Source organism: Otolemur garnettii, unplaced genomic scaffold (assembly GCF_000181295.1).
Source record: "Otolemur garnettii isolate 467f Iridium unplaced genomic scaffold, OtoGar3 scaffold00021, whole genome shotgun sequence".
NCBI classification, from domain to species: domain Eukaryota; kingdom Metazoa; phylum Chordata; class Mammalia; order Primates; family Galagidae; genus Otolemur; species Otolemur garnettii.
In genome coordinates this window covers 15,430,270-15,442,806 of record NW_003852416.1, presented here as the reverse complement: position 1 = coordinate 15,442,806, position 12,537 = coordinate 15,430,270, and the positions used below count along the sequence as shown (strand labels likewise).

The 12,537-nt window shown below is 39.6% G+C and overlaps 1 protein-coding gene across 1 annotated transcript in view; it reads left to right on the top strand.

Moving 5' to 3' along the window:
* SORCS3 (sortilin related VPS10 domain containing receptor 3) overlaps positions 1 to 12,537 on the top strand; it is a 599,222-nt gene that overhangs the window by 513,866 nt on the left and 72,819 nt on the right. Inside the window, exon 14 of the mRNA XM_003787189.1 lies at positions 5,729 to 5,836. Within this exon, the coding sequence (XP_003787237.1) occupies positions 5,729 to 5,836 (108 nt within the window). The remainder of the gene's footprint in view (positions 1 to 5,728; positions 5,837 to 12,537) is intronic.

Below are 12,537 nucleotides of genomic sequence, written 5' to 3'. Positions count from 1 at the left end.
ATCTCACACAAGGTTATAGTGGCTCTCACATTTAAATAATAGCTACATTGCCTTTCAGAGAAAATAGGAGTCATAATTGAAAAGCTGGGGAAACTTCAGCTGGGCTAACAAAGCGTGCTGTTTCCTACAAATTGAAATGATAGGTAGCTAGATAGGTCTGAGGACAAAACAGCATACAAAATGAAGCCATCTGTTTGTGATCACGCACGTTTGGATGCGTAGAGATCAGAACCTAAGTGCTATTGCCGGTAACCTTTCCGTCCACTATTACCTTTGTACCTTACAAGCATTAGAGCACAATGAACATAGACCCCCTCCACTGCACACAAAGCTCTAATGAAAATGCACAATAGACAGAGCCCTGAATGGGCAGGTAGACGGGGTGTGACTTTGCTCAGCCTGAAAGAGCTGTCAGTGTCTCTCAATGGGATGGTCTTGGAAATAGAAAAGAAAACATCACCTGGCCTTTTGTGTTCCTTTGTTCTTCTACAAATAATTGTGTGGACATTAGCATTTCGTTCAGAGAAGCGTTCATATAAAAACTATATTTCCAACCAATACATGCCTCTGAGGAGCAAATGCGTATGTGCTATTTTGAAGAACGTCCAGGTGGCTAAAATGTCATTAGCTTATGCATTTGGGATAAAATGAAGTGGAGAAGGAGGAACATTGATTCTCAATGACCATTGTAACTCTCTTTCCATGCTAGACCCTTCTGGGGGAGACTCTGATTACTCTTGGAAGACTGTACTCCTTTTATTTTAGCTTAGCTCATGCTAATATCATAGTCACAGACACATGGAGTAGGAGAGGTTCCTAGAAGTCATGTAATCTGGTGTCACACCTGGTATAGCAGACACTTTTGTGACACCACAAAGGGTCACCCCACTTTACCAGAGTACCATAGTGCCAACCAACTACATACTACTATTATGAGAGGTAATCTAGCCACCAGATAAACAAAAATCCTCTCAATTACTTAATCCCACCAAAGTCAGTATTTTCCATGACTTTTTTCTTTTGCTCATGTAACTGATATACATTGTATCAGAGAATTTGACTTCACCTCTAAAAATAAATGGAATCTTTCCATCTCTTTCTTTTTTTTTTATTAAATCATGAACACATAGATCATGTATATTAATGCATTTATGGGGTACAATGTGCTGATTTCCTATAGAATTAGGAGCGTTTTACATCACACTGGTTAATATATACCTCATCTCATTTACTTAATTATTGTGTTAAGACATTTATACTCTATATTTAATAGATCCAACTTGTACCTTTGCACCATAGATGTGATCCCACCATTCATCCTCTGTCCATCTGATCTGCCACCTCCCCTCCCATCCCCTCCTCCTCCTTCCTTCATCCTGGGCCATAGTTGTGATCTATTCTTCTTATGAAAATGTGAGTGATTGTAAATTGGTTTCATAATAGTACTGAGTACATTGGATATTTTTTCTTCCATTCTTGAGGTATTTAACTAAGTAGGATATGTTCCAGCTCCATCCATATAAACACAAAAGAGGTAAAGTCTCCATCTTTTCTTTTAAAAGCTTCTGCACAGCCAAGAACAGAGTAAGTAAAGCAAGCAGAGAGCCCTCCGAATGGGAGAGGATATTTACAGGTTACACTTTTGACAAAGGTTTGATAACCAGAATCCACAGAGAACTCAAACTTATTAATAAAAAAAGAACAAGTAATCCCATTTCATTGTGGGCAAGGGACTTGAACACAGAAACTTCTCTGAAGAAGATAGGTGCATGGCCTACAGGAAAAAAATGCTCGTCATCTTTAATCATCACAGAAATGCAAATCAAAACCACTTTGAGAGATCATCTAACTCCAGTAAGAGTGGCTCACATAACAAAATCCCAAAACTAAAGATGTTGGCATGGATGTGGAGAAAAGGGAACACTTCTGTACTGCTGGTGGGAGTGCAAGCTAATACGTCCCTTTTGGAAAGAAATATAGAGAATACTCAGGGATTTAAAAGTAGACCTGCCATTTGATCCTGCAATTCCTCTACAAGGTGTATATCCAAAAGACCAAAAATCACTTTATAGCAAAGATATTTGCACCAGATTGTTCATTTCAGCTCAATTCATAATAGCCAAGTCACGGAAGAAGCCCCAATTTCCATCTCTTTCTGTCTTCACTACTAAAAACCTTTATCCAAGCCCCAATTAAATTACTGCCTCCCTATCCCCCACCTCAAATGATTTCTTTGCATCTGCTTTGAGTCCTGACAGTCTATTTACCACAGAGAAGTAAAAGTACTTTTAAAAGCTTAAAGAAATTATCACTCCCATTTCAACTGGAAACAAAATCCTTCATGATCTGGTTTCTGCCTCATTGCTGATTTCATTTCCTTCTACCAATTCCCTCTCACGCTAAGCTACATCTGCTGAGTACCTTCCTGGCCTTCCCATAGAGCATCTTCATTTCACATAAATCTTTCCTCTGTACTAACTTTTCCCTAAATCTTGACATAGCTGGTGTCTTATTACCATTCACATTTTGATTTGAATATCATCTCCCCAAATTGGGCTTTCTTAAATTTCTAGTACAGAGTAGCTATTTGGTCATTACCAAATCACTGTATTTTAATTATCTTTATACTTTTTTATAACTCGTATTTTTGTATCAATTTATTTGCATTATTATTCATCTTCTCAGATTAAAAGGGAAACGAGGGCCCTTCTCTTTTATTTATTTCTATATCCCTAGAACTGAGGTCCCTGCCAGATCAGGCATATGGTAGTCATCAATATCCATTTTCAGAACACATTTTATTTTATTTTGATTCTGTAGTCCTGTATTGTCACTGTGTGGAGGTCAGCTGGAGTTTCACCCCTGGCTGCCTGAGTATTGACCATCCCGCTGATTTGGGTTTCACCAGTTGAGCTAATGAGGAATTCACAACTCCTTTGTTTTGAGCACTAATAATGAGCTATTGGCCTCACCATTGGAGGAAAGAGAAGGTGGATCCCTTGGGCATGCCATTCAATATAGAATTCAACACAGAATATACAGCCTCAAAACATTTTAAAACTCCTACTCATCAAAAAGAATAGCTCTCACAAATGGCAGGCCATCCAGAACCAAATATTTGGTAAAAAAGAGATTAAGTTTTCTACTGTTACATTTTTTAAAGTTTCTTTAGGGAGCTGAGTTTTGTTTTGTTCTTAATATCATATTATAATAACTGCGTCAGCCTGAGATAATCAGGTGTTAGACAGTAGGGGTCTCAGATCACCCCAGCTCTGCAGACCTGTCCACTTGTTTATACTTATTTATGGCATCCTTGGACTTTGGCTATTAGATATGCTAAATTTCCTCCCTGGACTTTGGCATTTCTCATCTTTCTTTTGGGCATTTGCTCATCCTATTATTTAGCCATGATTCTTCTCCTTCCATATGAACTCATTTAATACAGAAGCCCCTTGATCTTCCATGATTTCTCTCTCCATCTGGGGTTAGCTTTGCCTTACAGGATCCATCTTGATACTGGAAAGCTACAATGGGACAGTCCCTGATCATTTTCTCTGTGGGGTCTTTTCTTCATTGTATAAACTAAAGATGGCTATCCTGCACCCTGTTAATTTTAAGAGTGGTCTGAAGGCTCATCCTTCCCTGGGATGTTGGTGGCACTCACTGCAATTTGCTTTTCTAATGACAACTAACTTTATCAGGAATGAAATTTTGAGAATGAGACAAGGAGAGGCCTTACACTCCCTCTGCTATCTATCTATTAAGACAATAACCAATTAGTCCAAAGTCACCAAAACAAACAAATAAACAAATCCTACTACCTCCTGGCCTTATTAGACAGAGTTAACTCTTGAGTAGCCATGGCATACTCTAAAACAACTATGATTATTCTAGGAACCAATGGGGTGCATGGCAAGAAAAGTGAAGTCCATTCTCAATCATCCTTCTGTTTTCACTTTATAATAAGAAATCCAGGGCGGCGCCTGTGGCTCACTGAGTAGGGTGCTGGCTCCACATACCAGGGGTGGCGGGTTCAAACCCAGCCCCTGCCAAAAAAAAAAAAAAAAAAAAATTAAGAAATCCATTTCAGCGTAAAGCAGTTCAGATCTGCCCAACTTTCTTAGGACAAGCTTAAATGATTATTTAGCCTTCTGCTTAGTTTTTCTTTTTTTTTTTAAATGTTTGGAATAATCAAGTCCTTAAAATTTAAGACAGAGACTGACAAATTAGGAACTCATAAAAACTTTCATGGCAGACTGTTTTTCATTTGTGGACATGGATCTAGGTATACTGTAAAAACAAAGATTTTTTTTCTGAGAGACGTGTAGCTCAGACTGACTTTATCATTGTTTTAATTTGTATATTGGGAAATAGAGGAAAACAAAGAAAGAAAGAGAGAGAAGTAAGAAGTAAGTGAGTAGAGAATGAGTATCTGGCTAGGAATGAGACGGTGATCCACACTCAGCATGTGGGTGCCAGAATTTATCATGCTTGGGAAAATGATTAGATAGATTAAAAAGAGGGCCTTCACCATTCCTTATTTATTCATTTATTCATTTGGCATTTGTAGAGCATCAACTATGTGCCAGGTATCCTGCTAAGTCCTAGGAACACAAAAATTAATGATAGAGTCTTTGACCCCCACAAGTTTACAGTTAAGTGTGAGTTAGACATATTTTCTTTTATGATAATAAAGCATCATTATTAAGATATATATGTGATGTAAAGGGGTCATTCAATGAATAAGACATGTGTGATCCCTAAACTCCCAGGGCTTATAATCTCAATTGGAGATATTTAAGATCAGTTAGGAAATCATCACTCAGTACTGTGATAGGAGAAGGCCTGGGCATTGCAGGAACATAAAGGAGGGATTCCTAAGCCTAAATTGTGGACTTAGAAAAGAATTAAGAGCCAGAAGGAAAAGGATTACAGAGAACAAAGAAACTAATGCCATGCTGGGGAAGAAAGGGTGCTCAGAAAAGTTTCTCAGTGGAGGTGGTCTTTGGACTGAGCCCCCAGGTTAAATCATGGGGCACACAGGTACTTGGTAATATCAAGAAAGGGATGGCAAGGAGCACTCAGAATTGCTCCAGTCTCCTCCACTAGTAGTATTTCTTTAAAGAGGTGCAAGTTCTGTGTCCACCAAAGGCCAGACCTTCCTCTTACCATTGGACAAAAGATGGAACAGTTTTGTGCAGAACATCTCATACACTTAATGGTCGTCCCTAAAAGCCCCTTAAAGTGGCATTGGGGAAAGAAAGCGATCCTAGCATCCATTCTGAACAAATAGGAAATTGCTCTTTGAAAGGTTTGATCTGAAAGACACACATCACCCTTCCCATAGGGTACACTCATACTACTCAATTTATCTGTGCCAGAAACTCCAAGGGCTGAATTGATTGTGCTGTAAATTGAACCTCAGGTTCTATTTTGAGTACTTGAACCGTGATGCTCCATCCGCTAAGTCCTCCTGCTTGGGTCGTTTTTTGGATTCTAATGTGTTGAAATATGTCTGCTGTTCTGTTACTGTCTCTGCCTGGCCTGGGAAATGCAGTTTTGATCAAATCTCATAATAATATGGGGAGATGTTGAAGATTAATGCCTAGTGATAATCTGAACTGCCAGAAAGTGCGATACAAAGGAAAATTTAATAACCTGAAAAATGGTTGCAAAGAAGTGTGGCTGTGTTTTCAACTGTCTTTTCCATTACTTGTTTCTGACCCAGGGTGAGTTTTGATGAGGGCCACTCCTGGGACAAGTACAGTTTCACTTCGGTTCCTCTCTTTGTTGACGGGGCTCTGGTGGAGGCAGGAGTGGAGACCCACATCATGACGTGAGTACTTCCTTCCTTAGCTCTCTAGACAGGAGACTGGAGACCTTGATTCTGCTTCTTCTCAGCCATGGGATTTTCCCCAGAGAATCCTACACTGAGGCATTTCAATCTCTGGGCTAAAGTTTCCTCATCTGTAAAATGGAAGTTTTTATATTCGCACCTACCAACTCAAAAAGCTACTGACAGGAGTAAGAGGCTGGGACCCTAATTGAACTATCAAAGTTTCTAATGGAATTTAAAGATTGTAACAAATCCCCATTTATCCTTAACTCAAGAAGACAGACTGAAGTTTTTAGATGTGTTTTCTCTCTTTCCAAATCAGTCTAGTAAGACGCAAGGGTCAAGGATGAAGGGAGTAAAATAGCTAATTTACTGAAATAAGGAAATATTTTATGACAACTCTTAAAGTCTCTGTCTTTCTGTCTCTGTCTAACTTACACACATGCAGTTTTCTGTATCCATTTCTGTTGAGAATCACTGATTGTAATGTAGCTCTTAAAGCTGTACGAAAATCTCAAAGAACTTTCTCGATATTAAAGAAAATAATAATAATTTGATAATGTTTTCTAAAAATGTTAGTCCCTTAGTAGTTGAGCACCTGTATTTGTGTGTGTACTTGTGTATGTAGGGGTGTGGGAGGCGGTGATACTCCTTTACCAGCCTTGTACTGCCCTGATTGATGGGAACACCTCATATCCTAACTCCCAGCTGGACAGAATGGAGTCTTGCTGGGTAAAACCTAGGGATGTTTGTTGTATTGTGGGGTTGGCACAGAAGGGCTCTTGGCATTTATCTGTGCTGGTTTGAGATAAGGGTGTGACATTCCTACTCTAAGGGACACACTTCTTCTTTAAACTTTAATGCTCATAGATTTCTTCACATTTTAAATCAGTCTTTCCCCAGTACTGCTAGACTTAGAGGAGGGGCCAAAGTTTAAAAGGAGCCAAAGCTGTCAAAGTGAAAGAAATCACTTTGCTTTGGGGAAAAATGGCTACTCTTATGCTGTACATTTTTCACCAGAATGAACAGTGATGAAAGCAACTTTTATATTTGCAGTTATGCAGTTTTGATCAAATTTTTTCATCTGGCCCCAGACTTAGCCCTTTTGCCATAACCACCCTTCCACTGCATCCTTATATCCAGCATTGACCAGCCTCTTCTCTGTACTTTCAGAGGGGCAGAAAAATCTTAGCCATGATGACCAATGGTGATGGTGCAGGAAGTGAGGAAGAAATGCATAAAACAAATGGGCCAATCCCATACCCCAGGGTTAGGGCCCCAGAACTGAAGCTGGGATTCTGTATATTCCTGCAGCTATGGAATGCCTGTCCAGTAGCTAGCCTCACTCAATCTGCATTTCCTCACTTATAAAATTGAGTCTGCTCCTTCTACTGCTTTTTAAAATGTTAAAAATATTTCCTTTGTAATTTTTATTTATTTATTTTTGGCTGGGGCTGGGTTTGAACCTGCCACCTCCAGCATATGGGGTCAGTGCCCTACCCTTTTGAGCCACAGGTGCTGCCCATCTTACCCTTTTTAGACATTCAGCAAAAGCACCTCAAAGGAGGGCTTCGTAGGGCCCCGTGTCTACAAGATTTGTATAGGGCCTTAAAAAGAATCTGTAGGATTCCCAGGGTCTTATTAGTGAAAAATGTTCATAACAGAAAGTTAAAGATACTGTACAAAATATCTTTAAGGTCACTTGGAACAGATGCCAGAAAGAGTGATTTTAAATTCTCTTTTTTAATTCACTCTGAATTTTCCAAATTATAAGTGAAATCTTCTCTCTAACTCAGAGGGCAGTGGACTGTGTCTTTTTAAGAGTCAACACTCATTTTTAAGCATCTATTATGTGTTAGACACTGAGCCAGATCCCAGCAGTCTGTGGTCAGAAACTGAAAGACAATGTTTCAGACCCTATGAGGAAATACTATCCAGAGGGTACCTCACTTTGGTAGCTGCTGTCTTTACATGCGAACTTGTAGTAGGGCTTTTCTGGGAAGTTCTATTATAAACATGAGCAAGAATTTCCTGTACAATTTGTTGCTCAGAAAGTAAGGTTGTGATCTGAGTTCTGTCCAGTAATTTCTTTCACTCTCCTAGAGTCTACACCCCCAAACAGAATTATCTGATCATAGAAATGTCTAATTAAATTTCTCATGATAGCAAAATAGGTCCTATTGTTAAGCTGTCAAATCGCTTCATTAATTAAGGGTTAATAACATTGTAGTCAAGTTTAACTGTATGAACCATATGCAGTACTTAAGATGTAAGATCTTGTCAATGCTGAGAGTCTAAAGCTTGTCACTGGTGGATACCTAACAGCAATACGTAGCATCAGCAAAAGTCCTAGATGTTCAAAGGCATCTAAAATACAAGTGACTTGCTAAATCTATGAATATATATGTATAGTGTGAGTGTATATTATATATATATACACACACACACCAGTATACATGTGTGTAGATACATGTATATATGCAGAGATATGCATATAGTACCTACTATGTGTCAGATACCCTTCAAGATGAACAAATCAGAAAGTAACTCCTTCTCTCGTGGAGTTTGCATATATATTACATTACTATACATAAATACAATTACATTACATGAATATGGTAGGTAAATGACTCTGCCATGTAACCCAGAATGCTCTGCCAAGAGATTCCAAATTTTCTTATCAATTCCAAGAAGCAAATGGACAACTGGGAATAGTCACTTCTTTCATGAGGCTCTCTGGCCATGAGCTGACTTTCTGAATTATTTCCCATCCTTCACTTAATTGTTACACAAAAAAGGAAAAGTTTCTACTCTGCTAGGATTTCTGCTGATGTGGCCATCAAAGAGCTTAAGTGTTGAGTTCTAAATTCTATCAGGCAAAGGTGCACATATGAGGAAGGTTGTGGAATCTACTGCCCAGTAAATTCAAGCCTGATGTGTCTGCTCATCTCATCCAAATCTGCCATGGCCCCAGAATCTTGACTAATGGTTTTAAAGTCAGCCATTCTGTGTTTCTGTCCCAAAGAAAAAATACCTTTTTTTATTTTGTTTTTTTTCTTCCTTCATAACTTGATGTATCCTGCATTCTCTTGTAGAGCCCTGCTTTGACTCATTACCTCTTCTGTTGAGAATTACTTAGAACAATACCCTGTGTACACCAATCTGCATATGACCTGGTATTCCCTAGAAAGTGTAAGGCCATAGTTTAAATTCTGTGTTCATCTAACCTTAAATGGTAATAATTTTTTTTCTCAGCTTCAGATGGAGTTTAGCTGGTCACATAGATATGAGGGAGATTGACCTCAGGGCCAAACCATTTACTGAAAAGATGAGATAGCATTTCTGCTTTCCTTTCCTCCCGACTAAGACTCCACAGGAGCTCAGTAGAGATTCTTTACCTCTGTCTTGCATATTGAGATGCTTTAAAGAACAGGACATAATTCTTTTCTTATAGGAGACCTCGGGGGAGAAGAGGCATTTGTCTTTTCATAAAATTAAGATAGTTTGGAAGCATTTGTCAAGACAAGTATAAACAATTCAGGTGACCTGTTTTAGCTTTTTGTTAAATTCAGTTTCTCTTGTATGAGAAGAACATAGGTTTTGTCAGGACTCTTCAGATAAATGGAAAAGCAGGTCCCGAAAGGGTTGCCAAGAGGTGATTTCTGTGTCCATTCTCGATTTGAAAAGGGCTTTAAAACCAATCCAACCAGTGTTTTTCCCTGTGGAATGGCAATGGAAAGGATTCAAACAGCATGTTAAACAAATTTTATAAATTCCTCAAGAACTGCAAAGAAAAGGATTCCAACTGGGGATAAGAATGTCTAGCCCTGCCATTGAACTGAAGTAGGCCATTTGAATTGTATGGCCCTCCCCACTCTGTTCACCCTCACTCTGTCTTTAGCTCAGCTGTGGTCAGACAGAAAGAAGGGCCACACTAATGTTCTATCACTGCATCGTGTCGCCTTGACTTAGGAAATTTATATATTTGATAGTTCATTTATTTGAAAGCATTTAAAGTGCTTCTAATATGTGTCAGACCCTGGTAGATCGTAGGGGATATTAAAAAGGTAAGTAGGATTCTTTCCCTTTGTGGAGTTTTCAGGCCAAAATGGTGGGGGTAAGTGAGGATGTGCTAATCATGAAGGTGTCCTCATAGCCAGGAGGAGAGCAGAGGGAAGAGAAGACTTCACACCTCCAGTGGAAAACCAAATGGGCCTTAAAATATAGGTCCTAAGAAAGCAGAGATTTTAACAGTCTTATTCACTAGTAGGAACCTATTGTCTAAAACGGGATTGGGACATAGGAGAAAGTCTATAATTATTTGTTGAATGAATGATTTTAAGGCAAAGGAAAGAATACAAACAAAGGCAAGAACCACAAGTGTGGCTGGGTACTGGGGAGATGAGACTGAAGGATTTTAGGTCATGTTTAGGAATTTGACTTAAGTCTAGAGTGAGGTTTTATGGAAATTGAAAATCTAGTCAAGTAACTCCTCTTTTCAGCTTTCTTGGACAGCTTTCAGATATAGATTCATTGAATGACCTACAAGTACCTATACTGACCACCTGCCTAGGACCTCGTCTCTGGTCTCCAGGATCTGACCTCCACTTCTTTGGTGCCTTCCTCTCCCAGTGTCTTGATCTTTGTATCTGCCTGCAATATGCTCTTCCTCCTCATTTGAGTGACCAAACTTCTAAATATGCTCAGGTCTCAGCTTAAGTATCAGATCTCAGAGCTGACCCTTCAGCCCAGAAGCTCAGATCGGGTCCTGCCACACTATATATTGTCTTGGCCCTAGACATTTTTTTTCCCTTCACAGAAATTTAGATAATAAGTATTAACAAAAATGAGTTAGTTGTTTAATATGTTCCACCTCCACCTTCATCCATTGGAAGACAGATGGATATCACAGGTGCATGTGTGTACACACACAAGTTCAAGTTCTCATTAGGGAGGACCTTTGTGCATCTTATCCTCTGAGTGCCATCTATACACCAGGCTTGGGCTAACATGAAGAAATTAATTGTGTATATGTATTAGATGAATGAATTGTTAAATTAATAAGTGAACTCCAAGAATCTTACCTTTGTTGTCATTGTTGTTAGTTCTCTGGCTCTAGCATTTTAGAAAGTTGATAACAGTTCCCAAGAGAATTGGAAGTGCGATGATCAGAATCCAGTAGTTGCTGATTATGGGGGATGGGGTTAGGTGGGAATCAGAGCTGTATCTTTCTGTGGAGGTGTGTATGTGGGGTTATAAAGCATAGGGTGGGCTGGCATGTGGGCACAAAGGGCAGCCAAGGAAGAAGGAGCTTATTGGGAATCACTTGATTCCCTCCACCTTCCACTAGAATATGCTCAGGTTCCACTTCTGCCAGAGGCCAGAGCTCCAGGAGCAGGCGTGGCATCTAACACTTTCGGTCCCCAAGGGGATTTATGTAGATAAGAGCCCCAGCTTAGAGGCCTGAAATTTGCTTACTTTTATTGCTTTTTTCTACTGCCTTTTCAAATGTTATTTTTTCAACATTTCCCTGTTAACCTTGACAAGAGCCATCTAGTCAAACCTCATTTACAGTGAAACGTCCTGGCTCTTATTACTGAAAGCTGCAGCCGGGCTGGGTGATGGACAAGCCAGGGGACCTTTTGCAGTCTCAGGCAGTGGCTCTGCAGCCAATGAGATGCCTGTGCCTGTTTCCCCACTTGTGCCTCTTTGATCTGCTGGTCCTTGAAATGTTGTTTGCCCCCAAATTAGCACTATAAGAAGAGTTTTTCTCAAATATGGAATCAGATGGGAAAACCCTGCTCTCCTGCATCCTCCAAGCTACATTTGAAATTCTATCCTTATATGAAATGTTTGAACCAATTGGTTGTGATTTAGCTGACCTCTTATCGGGGCCAGGGAAAAGCTGGCAACTTCCCAGAAAAAAGAAAAAAAAAATTTCCCAGAAGGAAGATGCACAGCTTCCCTGGAAGAAAGTAGAAACTTCCGACCAGGAGAGAATGGCAGAACAAAAACAAAACACAGCAAAGCCAAACAAAAACTAAAGACAAAACCTCTACAGGGTATTCTGTCTGATCTGGAGGCTCAAACAACTTGTATCTATTCAACACCTTTCTTGTTTGTGTGCATGGTGTCACATTGAGCGCTTTCTCTAACTTAATTTTGTTGAAATCTCCCAACAATCCTAGATGGTAGACAGTAGTATTATCCTTGGGCAGATGAGAACACTGAGGTTTAGAGAATTGAAGTGTTGAGCTAATGTGTTGAGAAAGAGGCAAAATAAGACTGACAGATGTGAATTTCAGACTGAAGGCTCAGAACTAATATTGAGGAAAGGTATAAGGATTCTCTGAGGGTTTGCTTACTAAAGGACTATCAAGCTGTGTGGGGAAAGAGTGGCAGGATGTGAGTTGTTCCCTAAGTATGGAGGAGTAGCCTCTGTGATACCAGATACCGAATCACTGCCCTGAATTTCAAACCTAGTCCTGAATTTTAATTCACAAACTGTTTGAAAAAAATTTGACAGATATGAAAAAAAAGAAATAATTAAGTGGTAAAGTATGGGACAAATTTTGGTTGCCAGTAGATGCCAGAGAGAAGAGTATTCCAGGTGGGCACCACAGTATGATAAGCACAGAGGAGCAGGAACGTCCCGGGCTGGCAGGGAGGAGAGTGGGAGGTGGGGAGGCTGGAAATGCCTT